This window comes from Carettochelys insculpta, chromosome 15 (genome assembly GCF_033958435.1).
Source record: "Carettochelys insculpta isolate YL-2023 chromosome 15, ASM3395843v1, whole genome shotgun sequence".
Lineage (NCBI taxonomy): Eukaryota > Metazoa > Chordata > Testudines > Carettochelyidae > Carettochelys > Carettochelys insculpta.
The window spans coordinates 24,801,491-24,817,789 of record NC_134151.1 but is presented as its reverse complement, the minus strand read 5'-3'; the positions used below and the strand labels follow the sequence as shown (position 1 = coordinate 24,817,789).

The 16,299-nt window shown below is 43.2% G+C and overlaps 1 protein-coding gene across 1 annotated transcript in view; it reads left to right on the top strand.

Annotated features, from left to right (window-relative positions):
• FSTL4 (follistatin like 4) overlaps positions 1–16,299 on the top strand; it is a 490,670-nt gene that overhangs the window by 34,031 nt on the left and 440,340 nt on the right. The window contains exon 2 of the mRNA XM_075009751.1: positions 13,288–13,321. Within this exon, the coding sequence (XP_074865852.1) occupies positions 13,288–13,321 (34 nt within the window). The remainder of the gene's footprint in view (positions 1–13,287; positions 13,322–16,299) is intronic.

Here is a 16,299-nt window from a genome sequence, read left to right as displayed (position 1 = left end):
CCCCACAGGGATCTCCCGCTGGGGGATGTAGGTCCCTGCCTCCAGCCGGCGGCACAGGCCCGAGTTCCGGAAAACCCAGGCGTTGTGGGTGCTGCCAGGCCAGCCCACATAAACGTCCTGGAAATGGCCCCGGCTGTCCACCAAGGCCTGGAGGACCACTGAGTGGTATCTCTTGCGGTTTATGTAGCGTCCTCCACTGTGTTGTGGGGTGCGGATGGGGATGTGAGTCCCATCCAGAGCCCCGAAGCAATTGGGGAAGCCCAGCGTGGCAAAGCCCGCGATGGTGGCATCTGGGTCCCCCAGCCTCACGAGCCTATGGAGGAGCATGGCGTTGATGGCGTGCACAACCTGCAGGGGAAGCACATGGCAGAGCACCAATGAGGGGTGAGCAGGGTGTGCATGGCCCTGCCCTGCCCGGGCCCCCCTCCCCTCCCCTCCGCTCCCCTGTCCTGCCCTACCCGGCCCAGGCCCCCCTGCCCTGCCAGGGCTGCCTCCCCCCCTCCCCCCGTGGGTCCTCTTACCTCCATGAGGACAGCCCCGACGGTGGCCTTGCCGACGCCAAACTGCTGTCCCATGGATCGGTAGCTGTCTGGAGTGGCCAGCTTCCACACAGCAATGCCGACCCGTTTCTCCACAGGGAGGGCATGCTGCATGGCGGTGTCCTGGTGCCTGAGTGTGGGGGTGAGCCACTGGCACAGCTCCATAAATGTCTGCCGGCTCATCCTAAAGTTCCTGAGCCAGTGGTCGTCGTCCCACTCCTCAAGCACCAGCCGCTCCCACCAGTCGGTGCTGGTAGGGTAGCTCCACAGGTGGCGGCGTGTGAGGTGGGGGGGGGTCGGGGTGCTGCAGGGTTGGGGGGTGAGTCCTGCTCCCCTGCAGGCCGCTCCTCCTCCAGTGTGGCAAGGAGGTGCTCAGCTGCCTCCCGCATGGCATGGAGGAGGGCGAGCCCTGCTCCTGCAGGGGCAGCTGGGTGGACCTCTGGCTGCTGCTGCTGCTGCTGCTGGGGGTCCATGACTGCGTCGCCCGAGGTCTGCATGCCTATGGCTCTTCAGACCGTGTGCTGTGCGTGTCTGGGAGGGGCCCTTTAAGGGAGCGGCTAGCTGTTGCCCCGGAAGCGCTAGTCCGCCCTGTGACCCTGTCTGCAGCTGTGCCTGGCACCCCTATTTCGATGTGCGCTACTTTGGCGTGTAGACGTTCCCTCGCGGTGCCTATTTCGATGTGGTGCTGCGCAACGTCGATGTTGAACATCGACGTTGCCAGCCCTGGAGGACGTGTAGACGTTATTCATCGAAATAGCCTATTTCAATGTCGCCACATCGAAATAGGCTACTTCGATGTAGGGTTCACATGTAGACGTAGCCCCCATGTGGTATAACACCTCTCTTGACAGTGTTCTGTTGACAGAACAGCTGTGTATATGGTCCAGGGTCCTTTTGTCAACAGACAGGGCTTCTGGTTCACTGGGCAGACCTGTTCACAGAGCTTCCAGACAGCGGTTCTGTCAAGAGAGGGCTGGGCAATCTGGCTGTCCTCTGTTGAAAGAGCAGATTATTCTTTCAATCTGCTTTTATGTGTAGATGCGATCTGTCAATAGAAGTTTTGTTGAGAAAGCCCTTCCAACAGTAACTTCTGTTGACAGAGGCTTCTTATGTAGATGAGGCCTATGTGTATTATTTTACTGTACACACACCACGTACAAATGCCCTTTTATTGCACAATGGCTTCATTTGCATTAACCTAGGTGACCCAGTGTTATTCACTGGGTTTTGCAGCTCAGTCCATCCGCAACAGATATCAATACAACCTTCAGTCATGCAGCAGATTGTGTGTGTTTGCAACCACCAGCAGATGGATTCAAACAGGGGACCCTGGGAGCTCAGTGGAGGAGCCTCTACAGTTTGAGCTACAAGCCTGCTGGCTTTCAGCTAAGGCTCATTCTTTTTCTCTGTAAGTGGTCTAGGTACCACTATATTAGACAGTGAACCAGACCCTACAGGTGTGAGAGATACATGTGTATCTATCTTTTTCTGTTATTCTGGAGATGATTTGGATAGGTCACTATAAAATAATACATTCTGCCTAGAATTAGTATTTTTTTTCTCAAGACAATCCAATAGTACATTTCAAAATACCTCTCTGGTCTGGCACCCTAAGGACCTGACCAGTGCTAGACAAGAGACTGGGCTCTTAGAAGACATTTAGGGGTAAATTGCAGCTAAACAATAACGCAGAACACTGACAGCCAGGACTGGTGGCTGTAAACAAACTATATGGGATCATGAGCAACTTGGCCACCCCCATGGTAAGTGTTCGTTTGGCTAACAAAAATCATGATAGAGTTCAGGAGTTTGCCGGATGAGAGAGTTCAGGATTAGAGAGGTTGTATGGATACTATTTATTAGTGAAAGTCATGGTTGAACATTAATCAGAAGACTGCTCCACAAAATAGCCATTGTTTCTTCGCATGGCAACTGGAGACACTTATAGCAGCAGCAATGTTGTCTGTGCAAAAATGTCAAATTGTATATATGCTCATCCAGGTGTCTGAAGTGAATCTGCGTTATATTGGCTTACGGAAAACAAAGCTGCGGTGTTGCCGCCAGGGGACAAAAAGCCATCAGAAGAGATATGCTATTTCCATTGTATTTTTTCCATCTCAGGTAGTACTAGTGATTCACGCTTAATCTGCTTTCAAGTCATAAGATTGCTTCGTCCTTCAGAAGGGCAGCCCTGCAGTAGATAAATGTCTTGTGAATTATTATACATATTACATTGATTTCAGCATACACAATGATTATTCAGTTCAAATACACAGTTAAACAAGACCTTTACTGAATTTTTTTTTCTTTTAAGCTAGTTCAATTAGCTATCATTAAAAAGGAGGATAATAGGTGCTAAAAGTTAACCCTGATTACTAAAGCTGTTGTACTGCATGAGATAAATGGTATTTGAAATGATTTGCAAGCCAAATTGATATTAAAGGTTTTGCAGAGTGAATGAAAAATTTAAAACAAATTCCCCTCTTCCAAACAGATGATTTATGCTGTGATAAAATTAGATTTTTAGTTAAAGAAATTTACAGTCATTAAATGATGCCCATGAAATCAAGCTCATTTATAACCATCTGCTTTACAGCTTCTGTAGAAAATGCTTCTTCCTCCGGCTATTCATCCAAGTACGTTAGTGTCACTTCTGTCAAAGTAGTTTAGTTCTGCACAAGTATATTATCATACTTGCTTGTGCTTTTACTTAGGAAGACAAAACAATAAATACACTAAAGGAAGGTGAAATGTTTTTTTTTTTTTCATAAAGAGGTAGCTGAACACCTGAAGTCATAGTCTGATCTGAGTTATGCCAGTGTAATAGTTTGTGGCCCTTCTCTGGATTTACTCTAGAATAACTGAGATGAAAATATGTCTGCTACAGTTCTGTACCTCTGGAAGCAACAGGTACAATGGTTTCAATAGTTTAAACCAGACTTACTGTTGCTTGGTTCTGATGAGCTTTAATAATCCATTGTATAATCATGCCTAGCTTTTACACAGGGCTTTTTATCTGAAAACATCAATACGTTTTACAAAGGGAGTGTGATTGCCTTTGTCATGGTGTCTGGAGAGACTCATAACTGTGCTTGTTTTGAGGTGGATTATTATGAAAGGCAGACAGATGCCACCCAGCTGATGGTACATTCTATCATTAGATTTCACCAGGACAGTAACAAATGTGAACTCCTGGATCACTCTACCAGTCTTGTCATAGAAAGTTCCCCCGCACTCCTACTTTGCCAGTGAAACAAACTGAAGTTTGTGATACAATTATATTAAAATAATAATAATAATGAAAAAGTCACTCCACTTTGTTGACTTCAATCCCAAAGGATCAGTTACTTGTACCAAATCAATTGTTACTTTCATTTTTCCACTGAAAAATGCTGATAGCCAATTCTCCACAAAGCTAACTTAAGATACGTGTGTCTTTCCCACAAAAGCTCATTACCTAATGAATGTTTTTTAGTCTTTAAGGTGCTACAGGACTGCTTGTTTTTTTTGTTTAAGTAAAGATATGTTAGCTAAGAAACACTAAATGAATTATTGAAAGGTTAAAGCAGGTAAAATACTTTAACAGATGAGTCAGAGTTAGAAATTATGAAATGATAGCTGAGATGCAGCAGTCTGCTAGCCATGGCTACTCAGAATAACTTGGGATCTCTACCTACAATCTGAAAGAGTTCCAAACAACGCTGAGATGAAATTTCTTTGACTCCACCTTTTATGTCTTCACCCAGAAAGCTATCTGACAGCTTCTGTTCTTTTGTTGTCTGTTCTCCAGAAATGCAGAATGAGTCTGTGAATTTCTACTGTGAACTTTGAAGTTAGCAGTCGTCTTTGATCAGTAATTTAGCTACAGAAAGATACATAATGCAAATGCCCACCATTACTTAGGAATAGATAAGTGAGAACAATACTAGTAATATGCCATTCATTTGCATGAAGTTCTAAGCCAAGAATACACTCTTCATTAATAAACCTTTGATCTAGGGTTATTTAATGTCAGGATATACCTAATACAGTCATAATCTAATAACAAATTATAGGATACAGAGAGACAAATGAACACAATGGACAACTCTTTTGATATTCACATGTGAGTGAATTGTCTTGAGAATCTGACATGTGCTGACACCTGGCCTGTCAGCATCACAGTCTTCCACAGTCTTTACATTTGGCTGGGGCACAGTGAAAAGAAGCTTGCTTGAAGTCATTGAGCAGGCAAACAAGAAAATAAACTTGAGTGCTGACCTCCATGTCACTTCACAAACACTGAAAACCTTCCAAAGCCCCTCTCCATCCAGTAGTGGCAGAAGCTCATAGCCTCCATCCAAGCCCTACCCCAAAGAACACCCCCTCTAACAAAGTTGTGTATGTAGGCTTCCAAATCTTGATACTGTTCTCCAACACTGTTGACCAGGCTCAATGTTTGCCTTGTTTTTTCTTGTTTTGTGGGTTTCTTTGTAAAAAAGAGATGATTTAACCAGAGACTTTTAAAAGCATAAAGCACCTGTGTGTTAATAGTTAATGAGGAATGATGGCTTGAAGCCTGTCAAACTTTCCTATTGCATTTTCACCTCTCTCTCTGTGTGTGTGTGTGTGTGTGTTTAATATCTGGTTTAATTAGAGCTGTAGTTTAAAGGGCCAATTCAGTACAAGAACAAAAGGAGCCTCCATGCAAATTACAGAGAGTCTGCTTTATTTTTTCTCCTATATATGTCCCCTGCCCACCCCCGCCCCCCCAAAAAAAAACAAGTATGTGAAAGGAAATTGACTTTTCTAAATGTTTCTGGAAGTATGATTGTCTTGATTTTCTTCTAATCTCCTGCTCTGACACGAGGGCGATGCGGGTTGGTGTCTTCCCCCTCTCGCATCCCCCCCTGGCCTCCTTCAGTCCCTTGTTACCATGTGTGTTCAAAATGTATATGTTCCCCGTGAACAAATGTCTCACTCCTTGCTTGCTACTAGTGACACTTATCATTCATCATTTGATATTTTTCCTTTGTGCATCTTCATTTTTTGGTTCATTTTAAAAATGCAATTGTTAATTTGTTTCTTTTCCCCAAGACCAATAAGTCTCACCTGCCATGGTCCCTGGGCTTTGAACCTTGCTCAAGTGCAGAAAGCTTGTGCTTGTTGATGACTGTCATTTGTGCTGTCTCAAGAGCTTGGGTGAGGGCTATTTTTCACATCTTCTGGACCCATGGTGGAGAAGCTGAGGGAGGAGTACCTCTGCTGCATCCTAATGAAGACTGCCTTTGTACTCGCATCAGAACTACCCCAGTCTGCTCCCAGTCATTCTGAGGAAGCTTTTTGACTTCTTTCTGCAGAAGAACTCCCACAATTGGGACTTCAAAGCAGCCCTGGCCTCTGAAACATAAGAGGTCAGCTCTTTGAATTCTAGAGCGTAAGAGCTGAGTGCCAAGATAGACTCTCAAGTCTCTCAATACCGAGCCTCCAAAGCTTTCTTCCGGTCCCATTCCTATGTTCATCTGTGTTGGTCTGAGAAGAGTACAGGAATTGGAATGCTTGGGCTGGACATACCTGCAGCTCAGTATGGTGTCAGTCCCCTCATTTGGCTCTCTCCAGTTCCACCAGCATCCAGATAAACATCACTTTTATTCTGTGAGACTAGACCCCTTGGACCTTCTTCTAATAGTACCAGAACCTGTACTGATTGACATATGGTTTCTCAAGTACAAGATTTGACCCTGCCATGGTACCACAGGACCACCCTTTCCTCTCCTTCACACATTTCCATCAGCTGACAAGGTTCTGATATCAGAGGTATCCTCCCTGGCACTAGATTATTTTAAGGTAGACCAGGATCATTTCAGGAAAATGGACATTGGTTTTGGCATTCAAATAGAGCTAGTGGAAGAGAAAATCCTAAAACTGACTGATATTCTCCACTCCGTTGCTGTAGGAAAGCTAGCCTGTCTAACAACAGTACCATTATGGAGTGCACCAAAGCACTGTGGCAAACTTTCCCCCATTCCACCTATAGCCAAATGAAAAAAATGTAAATACCAGGTTCCCTCCCGGGGGATGAGCTATTTTATTTACTTCCTATATAGGTTTGCTTAGTTGTGGCTGCAATGAAGGAGAGAAAGTATGAGGACCAAGATCAGGCTACTCTAAAGAAAAATGGATTGCAACATCTTTTTGGTAGAAAGATTTGTTCTCTGGCAAATTTACATTTCCATATTGCTACTCATCAGGTACTTTGGTCAAAATATGACTATTCTAACTAGAAGGCAGGCTCTCAGTTTTTGAATACACTGCCAGAACAACAAATTTCAGTGCCTTGTTGCTGCTTCTTCTCTCAATCAGTTCTGTATGCTTCCTTGGACGCAAAGGATTCTGCAGCCATCACCATAGCATAGGCAGTGCTTGTGGGCTGGTCCTCCTGATTTTAGTCCTCAGTGATCCCTTTGGAGGGACAATGCGAAACTGAAAAAATATCCTTGTTTTCCTTTAAAATGCTTGAGACTTTGCACATGTGTAGAGACCCAAGGACCTCTAAACACTTCTTGACCACCATGAGGACAAAATATCATCCTTAATACTAGCCTAGGGAGGAGTAATACTCCTTCTATTATATGGTCTACTTCTAATATCCTGGGCTCGAAGTTAAACCAAGAATAGTCAACTCTTTGGCTCTTCAAATGACAGAATTCATCAGAGCAGTTGTCACCTTGGCTTCTACCTTCTTCCAGATCTCAGATTTTTCATGACCTCTGTGTATTCTCAAAGATCACATACCCACTACTGTGAGGAATTGCCTCAGACTTATGGGCCACATGGCTGCATGTACCAATGTGCACCTGAGAGTGTTACACTTTTGGCTCAGATCTATCTGTCTAGCGCTCCCACATTCACCATCTGGAGAAGTCAGCAAGTATCCCAGACAGGGTGTTATTTTCTCTGACCTGGTGGATGAGTCAAGAAGTCTGCAGGTGAGCTGCCATTTTGCTGAGTTTGGTGACAGATGCTTTAGCCATGGAAGGATAATTTATTTGGGGGTCTTTTGCACTCTACATGAGAACAGGTTGCATGTAAACAGTCTTTCGTTAACAGCAACAGGTTATGTCTGTTGTCAGTTCCTGGCTCACATTCAGGGAAAACCACCCAAGAGCTTACCAGCAAAACTACAGTTGTATTTTAAGTGAACAAACTTAAACAGCCTCTGCAGGGAGACAGTCAAGTTGTGCAATTTGTAAATTCAGTGCTTGGCTACTCTCAGGGTGTCTCACCTGCTGCGGTGTTCAAAATAGTTTGACTGATTGTCTGAGCAGGTCTTTCAACAAAGACTATGAATGATCTTTTCAACATAGTCATTTTATTTTCATTGTTACCCATAGAAATTTTCCACTGGAGCATCTGTTGGTAATGCAACTTGACAGAAAATGTCTCCATTTCCGTTCCAGGGTGTATTGCACCCCTGGATCAATATCCGACATTTTTTTTGTTTCCGTGGGATATGGACCCATGTGCACATCTACTAATGCCTCTGAATCCTCATCCTTCTCAAACCAAAACAAGATCGTGGCAGAATGATCCCCAAAGTACCAGCCTAGCTAAGACAGCCATAATATTTAGACCCTTGCAAGCTGTGGACGCAAGAACCTGAGGTGTTACTCATAACTAGAGACTTCATTGCATGGACCCATAGCCGAGCACTGTGCTTGAATCCTCACATGCTGCATATCATGGCCTGATTCATCACCAGTAAAATGCAGAGGAGGCTCACTGCTCAGCAGCTGTCTGGACTGTTCTGCTTAACAGCAGAAAAACTCCCATGAAAGCATCTCACCTGTGTAAGTGGAAATGTTTCCCAGTCTGCATAGCCTATTGTATGTCCCCTAATCCATTCTGGACTACCTTGTACATGTTAAGGAGTCAGCTCTCAACTCATTTAGGGTACGTCTATTGTCTGTCTCAGGGTTTCTCCCTCAAATTAATGACTGTTTTTATTCAACCATCACAGCCTGAAGAGCTAGGTAGAATGTTATAAGGAGACTGTTGGCTCCTTATTAAACCTTGTGGGAAGAGGGTTTGGCTGGCTAGCCTTAGTACCAAAAGAAAGGGAAGGGTCATTGAGAACTCAGGACTCTGAGACTGTTAGGCTACGTCTACACGTGAAGCCAACGTTGAAATAGCTTATTTCGATGTAGCAACATCGAAATAGGCTATTTCGATGAATAACGTCTACACGTCCTCCAGGGCTGGCAACGTCGATGTTCAACTTCGACGTTGCGCGGCACCACATCGAAATAGGCATTGCGAGGGTACGTCTACACGCCAAAGTAGCACACATCGAAATAAGGGTGCCAGGCACAGCTGCAGACAGGGTCACAGGGCGGACTCAACAGCCAGCCGCTTCCTTAAAGGGCCCCTCCCAGACACACACGCACTAGACAACACAAGATCCACAGAGCTGACAACTGGTTGCAGACCCTGTGCCTGCAGCATGGATCCCCAGCTGCCGCAGCAGCAGCCAGAAGCCCTGGGCTAAGGGCTGCTGCCCACAGTGACCATAGAGTCCTGCAGGGGCTGGAGAGACAGCGTCTCTCAACCCCCCAGCTGATGGCTGCCATGGAGGACCCCACAATTTCGACGTTGCGGGACGCGGATGGTCTACACGGTCCCTACTTCGACGTTGAACGTCGAAGTAGGGCGCTATTCCGATCCCCTCATGAGGTTAGCGACTTCGACGTCTCGCCGCCTAACGTCGAAGTTAACTTCGAAATAGCGCCCGACGCGTGTAGCCGCGACGGGCGCTATTTCGAAGTTAGTGCCGCTACTTCGAAGTAGCGTGCACGTGTAGACACAGCTTTAGTGCCCAGGAACAATGGGAAGAGGCCAACATCTCAGCTCAGCCTGATTGGTAGGTGGGCTGGATAATGAGGGAGTCAGCAAGTCAGGGGAGTCCCATCCTCCATGTGAGGTGGATTTGTCTGGGTCAGACTGTGTGTGGCTGAGCTAAGGAAACAACATGAGTTGAGCTGAGGAGCACAACCATGCCAGTCAGTGACAGCCAGAGACACAGCTCAGCAGCAGATCCATGCTGGGGGAAGAACTGCAGCCAGAGATCCTGAGACACAACACAGGGAGTAGATTGTGAGAGGTGGCACCAGCGTCACAACTGGTTTTTCCTGAGCTGGGGCATGCAAGATATGACTTTGGGCTTCCGTCTCATCTCACTGCTCACCTTTTAAGACTTACTGCTTCACTAACATTAATTATTTTACCACATCTTCAGTGTATTAAAGAGCAATTAATAAGTTTGTGTAGTTTTAATTGCACCTAGTATTTCAACTACCCAAATGACAAACCAGAGTACCTGGCTGCCAGTGTAATTGAGTGATATCCCTGTTACAGTGGTAGTATCTGGTCTGAAATCCTGTTCAGTAAGTATCAAGGATATTAATAGAACCCTGAAGCTAATATGTACTGATTACCAATTTTCATCTGTTCTCTTACATTTCACTTCATCTTTACTAATGACTGATTCTCTCTGTTCCCTTACATCTCATTTCAGACAAGGGAGATATTCATCTCTTATACTGTAGCTGTGAGTCTGTTCTCTTAAAGAGAGACACAGAGAGCTAATGCTAGAAATGTAACCTGCAAGCTAGGTCAGGTATTTCTAATTTCAGTGGAGTTCCACAAACCTAATTAGCGCTCACTTTACGTGGTAGATAATGTTTATCCCTCACCATTTCACATTTCTAGTTGCATTCTTGCATGCACAATACCTTAGCAATGTCATTTATTTTGTTCTCCAAGGTGCTTTGACATTTGGATTTGTAATTTCAATAGGGACTCTTACCATGCATTTTGGTAGGACGTATTTATCTTGTGTAAAACCAGACATACAACTCAGCTGAAACTTTTCTTATGTGCTTGTTTTTATATTTGAGCCAACAATATCTGATAGAGGGCCTAATCCAGTGCAATTAAGCTTCAAATTCCCAGTGAGCTAGGGGTAGGATCCCCTATTCACTCAACAGCTCCACTATAGTCCTATTAAGTGTGTGTGTTTTTATGGCTTCTGTATAGTGTTCCAAATGCAATGGACACATGGAAAACTATTCTGAAATAAGGAGACAGACTGTGTGACCCTAGTAAAGAACTGAGCATCAGGATGCTGCTTTCTTGTCTCAGCAGTGCCACTGATGTGTACTTGGACCTTGGGCAAGTACCTTTACCTGTCTGCACCCTACTTTGTCCATTATGGAAAACAGAGTTAACTATTCTCACCTACTTCTGTTAACTGTCACAACAATTTTTGTATTCAAAATCTGCATTGTTAGTGATGCCTTAGTATGTAGAGACCCCAGCTGGCAGTAGAATCCAATTGGGCTAGGTGCTGTGTGGACACAGATGAGATACAGGCCTTGCTCCAAAGAGCCAGCACTGGAAAGAGTGTAATGGGGAACTTAGGGTAAATAAACACAGACATGCGGGTCTGTGGAAGTCAGGGAGTAAAGGGAATTGAATGGTTTAGGAATAAAGGCACAGCGAGATTAAGTGATTTTTTCCCATAGCCATGCAGGAAGTCTGTGGCAGAGCCAGGAATCAAACCCGGAATAAGAGCAGGAGGTTAGGGATGGGGGGCTCAGGGAAAGGAGGATGTGGAGTGGTTCAGGAATAAAGGTATAACGTAACTCAATCCAGTGCTAGATTTTCCTGCTAACTAGTCTGAGGTAGTTAATAACGTCATTCGCTATAACTTAATCTTGAGTTGGCTTTGTAGGTGCTGTCACCTATCATCACTTTTATACTTTGCTTTTCTATGGTTGAAACTGAAAGGAAATATACATAATTTTTAGTGTGCACTCCTGTAATATCTTACCATATGGCAGAAGTTCCCTGGCTGCATCTGGATGTATGAATGTGTGGACATGTCTTTAGTTAATGTTTTCCTGTATTTTGCTTTGCTTTGTCTACATGTGGACCACTCTACTTTAAAAATGAAAATAATAAAGTCTGTATAAAAGAGAATAAGCATCCTATGAACAAGAAGTTCTTGTTATCTAGGGAGGCCATGTGCTACTTCACACTTAGACAAACAAAAGTAAATTTTTATGTGTATAAATATATGACAATAAACAAATTTATATTAATAGTGAGTACTAAGGAAATGAAATAAGATTAGAGGCCACCATCTGTAGGAACATGGGATTTTGTGAACCCATATCAGAGGATTAAGAAACTCAGTGTACAATGCAGCTATACAACTAAAGGCTTAGCAGCAGATGTAAAAGGAAGGAGAACTGGTTCTCCAGATCTGAGGACAGATCTTTTTTTTTTTTTTTTTTTTAAGAAAAGGCACTACACAGCACAAGTAGGGGTCAACAAAGCAAGGATTGGGATCTTAGCTTGAAGGAAGTCAACATCTGGCAGGAATCTCTGCTTTTTCAAGAGAACACCTGTGTGCTTTTTGTTAGTCTAAGGGTAGGTCTACACAGAAAAATTATTTTGAAATTCCAATAACAGCCATTCTTCTGAAATAAACTTCCAGGTGTCTACACAATGCAACCACTATTTTGAAATAATTTCAAAATAGTGGTTGGCTTCTTTTGAAATAGATAAACCCCATTGAACAAGGAATAGCGCCTATTTTGAAGTAGGTGTTTCAAAATAGGAGCTGTGTAGACAGGGAACAGCACTTATTTCAAAGTAAGCCATAATGCTTCCAATGGCTCTGTTTCGAAAGAGGCTGTATTGTGTGTAGATGCTCTATTTCAAAATGCATTTTATGTGGTGGTAGTGTTATTTTGAAATAAGCTATTCTAAAATAGCTTATTTCAGATTAATGCTGCAGTGTAGAAATTCCCTAAGAGATAACTAATCATATGAGAACATGCAGAGACCTACCTTTAGCAAGTTATCTTTATTTGTGTTTTAAGGTTACAAACAAAGGGTCTGACTTTGCAGCCCTTACTCAGGTGGGTAGTTACGTTGTGGTCAGTAGGGGATATTAATAAAGTCCTTTCTCAGTGTAAATAAAGGATGTAGTTTGTGCTCCTCTCAGCAGACTCCCCAGTCCCTAAGTCTTACATACTGGTTGATAGAGGTGACATTTTATTTGGAAATGTTCTTGAAAACAGTGTGTTTTTACGTAATCACGAATTAGATGGTCTGATACGCACCTCCTTATGGCTGGGATCCAAGAGAAGGCACATAGTCTGGGAATATAGATCTCTGGGTGACTGTCGTGTATATATCCAATTAAATTTAAAAAAAAAAATCTCGCTTTGCTAGAAATGGCAGGAATTAATGTTTTGCAAGAGCTGCTGTCGATAATGCTGATCCTACAAAGACTTAAGCATGTTGTTACCGCTAAATATGAGTAATGCCATCAAGTCATCTGGGCCTATTTTCTTCCTCAAAATGAAGCCTGTAAGTCTTTGCAGGACTGGGATCTGTTTTACCAATAAAACCAAAATAGTTAATATAACAAAATCTTATTGACCTGCCATCAACCAAAAGAAAAAAATATTGATTTGAATTAAGGTTTTATGTTTTTTTACTATCATTGATCAAAAGTGATGACTGATGGATAATCTACTGCTCCATTAAATACTTGAAGTTGTAGCTGTTATTGCTAACAGCATTATAAGCACTTCCCCATGACAGGGACTATGTTTTAGTGGGCCTGTGTTTATGCTACCTATGAATTATTCTTGTATACTTCAAAAACAAAAAAAAAATCTCTTTTTCCTTGTAGGAATCCAGAAGCTTTGATGTTACAAGAAGAAAAGGTAGGAAAAATAAAGGGTTATTTTTTTTCCCACTTTGTTGAGTGATCTTGTGGTAATGTCTTGAAAGAAATGTGAACCTACAAACTTGAAAAAAGGTACTTTTGTCCAGGTTTTCAAGACTCTCCTCCATAACATTTGTCTGTCAGATATTATGAAAGCTAACCTTCAGATATTTTCATGGAAAAATATCCCATGCTAAGTAGTGTGATGGTGTCTTGGGAATGTGAGATTTTTTTTTTTCCTTCCTCATGTCACTTGATTAAAATCAAGTTAGCTGATTAGGGATTCAGAGTCACACACTGAAAGCTGCTAGGGAGAAAAAAATTACATGGCCCAAATCCACTGCAGTTGGTGCTTTGGTAATCTCCATGATGGGAAGACATTGTATGTACTCCAACTAAGGCAGTCTTGAATATAAGAGGTGGGTGTTGATTACCAGATTGTTTTGGAAATCATCTTTATGAATATTGGGAGGAGTAAATATCTGTCACTCTTGAATTGGCACAAATGTTCCACATATACACATAGTAACACTCTGTAATGTTTTTAATCTATTCAGTTGAAGTTACTTTAAATTCTATGAATATATCCCATTATGTTTTACTGAAATTAAACTGAAAAGCCTATTATCCTTGTTGATTGCATAACTTGATATTTTAGTGTATTTCTCAAAAATATTTACATATAGAATTATATTTTTACTCAAATTGTGGGGCTAGAATATTCCCCCTGTGATCAGTTGGAAGCAATACGTAAAGGTACCTGATAGTTCAGTGGGGATTTGGAACAATAAAGGGAGAAGAATACTTCTGTAAATATTGTCTGGGAATGTGGCCCAGTTGCACAAACAAGGAAGAGAAAATTGTAAGATTGGGATGAGGCAGAGCTCTGGTTTTGCATTGGGGATTCTGCACCTCTTGGCAGTTATGGCTTATCTCAGAGGCACCCTGTGACTCAACAACCTCTCTCTCTCCTTTTCTGGAGACCAGAATCACAACCTACTGGACAACTTTCATCATAGGCCAGTCAATGAGCTTGGTGGGAGAACCCTCCTTAGCCTCAGTCTTCCCTCTGAGAGTGTCTCTGCAGTGGTGTGTGGAGAGTTGGGAGGAACCCAACTCCGCTGTTTACTCCTAGGTTCTACTCCAAGGACCCTAACAGTACAGGTTGAACCTCAATAGCCTGGCACCTTCAGGATCTGACAGGTACCAAACAAGAGAATTTGCTGAACCACAGGAGGTCAATATTGTCTAGCAGCATTACCAACACTTCCACTGCTTACTGGGCTCTTAGAAGACATTTAGGGGTAAATTACAGCTGAATAACCGCACAGAATGCTGAAAGCCAGGACAGGGGGCTGCAAACAAATTTTACGGGACCACAGAAAACATGGCCACACCCATGATAAGTTGTTGTCCAGCTAACTAAAATCATGCCAGACCACAGATGTTGCCAGATGAGAGAATGCCAGACTAGAGAGGCTTAACCTATAGTGCCAACAGGTAGTTTTTCCTCCACTACCAGAGTTATAGCTCCACTCTGGGCCAGTTCCCCGAAGAGCCCCTCTGAAGTACCTAACCACACTCATCTTCCCAGGTGTTCTATAGCACACCACTTTACTCCCAGCCCTTAAACACCACCCACTCCTGCAGGGGAGCCTTTTGAACTAGCCCCAGCAGGTTCTTAATGGGCTGCAGGTGCTCTGATTAGACTCTTAATTGCACTTTCTTAATTGGCTCCAGGTGTCTCAAGGTGTCTGCCTGCCTTAATTGGTTCTAGTACATTCCTGTTTGCTTCTGATCCTAGTGACTCAGGGAACAGAAAGTTATTTATCCAGTGGCCAGTATATTAACCTTCTACCAGATGACTGCAGCCAACCAGTTAGAAGTAAAGATGAAACACGTCACACCCTGACTTCCCTGTACTGCCACAAGTGCAGTCTGTCTCTCTCTTTGGTGCAGAAGTTGACCAAAAGGGAGCGGTGCATTAGGTCTGCAAGCAGGTTACTTATTGCAGTTGCTGAAGTCCCTCTATGCAGGTATTTTTAAAACCATCATTTTGTTTGAACTGCTAAAACCAATCAGAGTTTGAGTGGCAGCGAGGAGGGACCACAATAAATTCAGTATGTGGCCAGTTTAATGTTATTCTTGTCAGCTTCCTCTCCAGGCCATCAACCAGATATCATGGACAATTGTATGATTTTTTTTTTTTTTGTGAATAAATAATCTTGGTTTAAAAAAAGAGGGGAAAAATGCCTTGCAGAGCTCCTAATGGGCACCGGATATTTCAGCACCCACAAGTAGGTGGAGCAAGCCAGTGGCTATACTCTCCAGGGCTGGCTCTGCACGAGTAAGTTCTTTTAGAAAAACAAGCTCTTTTTCAAAAGAACCTGCAGAGTGTCTGCACACCAGATGTGCTCTTTTGATGTGAAATCAGAAGAATGAAGCACTTTTCCCTGTGGCCCTCTTCCTCTCCCAGATGAGGAAGAGTTCCTTTTTCTGAAAGATCCTACTGGGGGGGCGGGGAGGGCGGAAATGTGTAGAAAACCCTGGGTCTGTTTTTGGAAAGAGCAGTTCTCATGGGGCCAGATTTTCCAGTCCCTGGCCCATTCTTTCGAAAGAGCAGCGGCTGTGCGGCTGCCCTCTAGTGAAAGAGCAGATTGATCTTTTGCTCTGCCTTTTGGTGTGCAGATACACTTTTTTAAAATGCTTTTTCGAAAGAGATCTTTCAGAAGAACGTCTTTCAAAAGATTGCTGTAGTGTAGACATAACCCAGGAGACGAAGAAGAGGGTGATGGGGGATGCCATCGCCAAATGGATAATAATAACTATATCAGTTAGAATAGTTGTTCATATAAATGTAAAATGAGAGTCATGCTAGTGTACTGCTAGTTGAACTCCAATCCCACTTCCTAAAATTGTTTTGAATTAACAACTAATTGGCAGCTGTCTCTAACCATTCTTTTATTGTTAAAGACA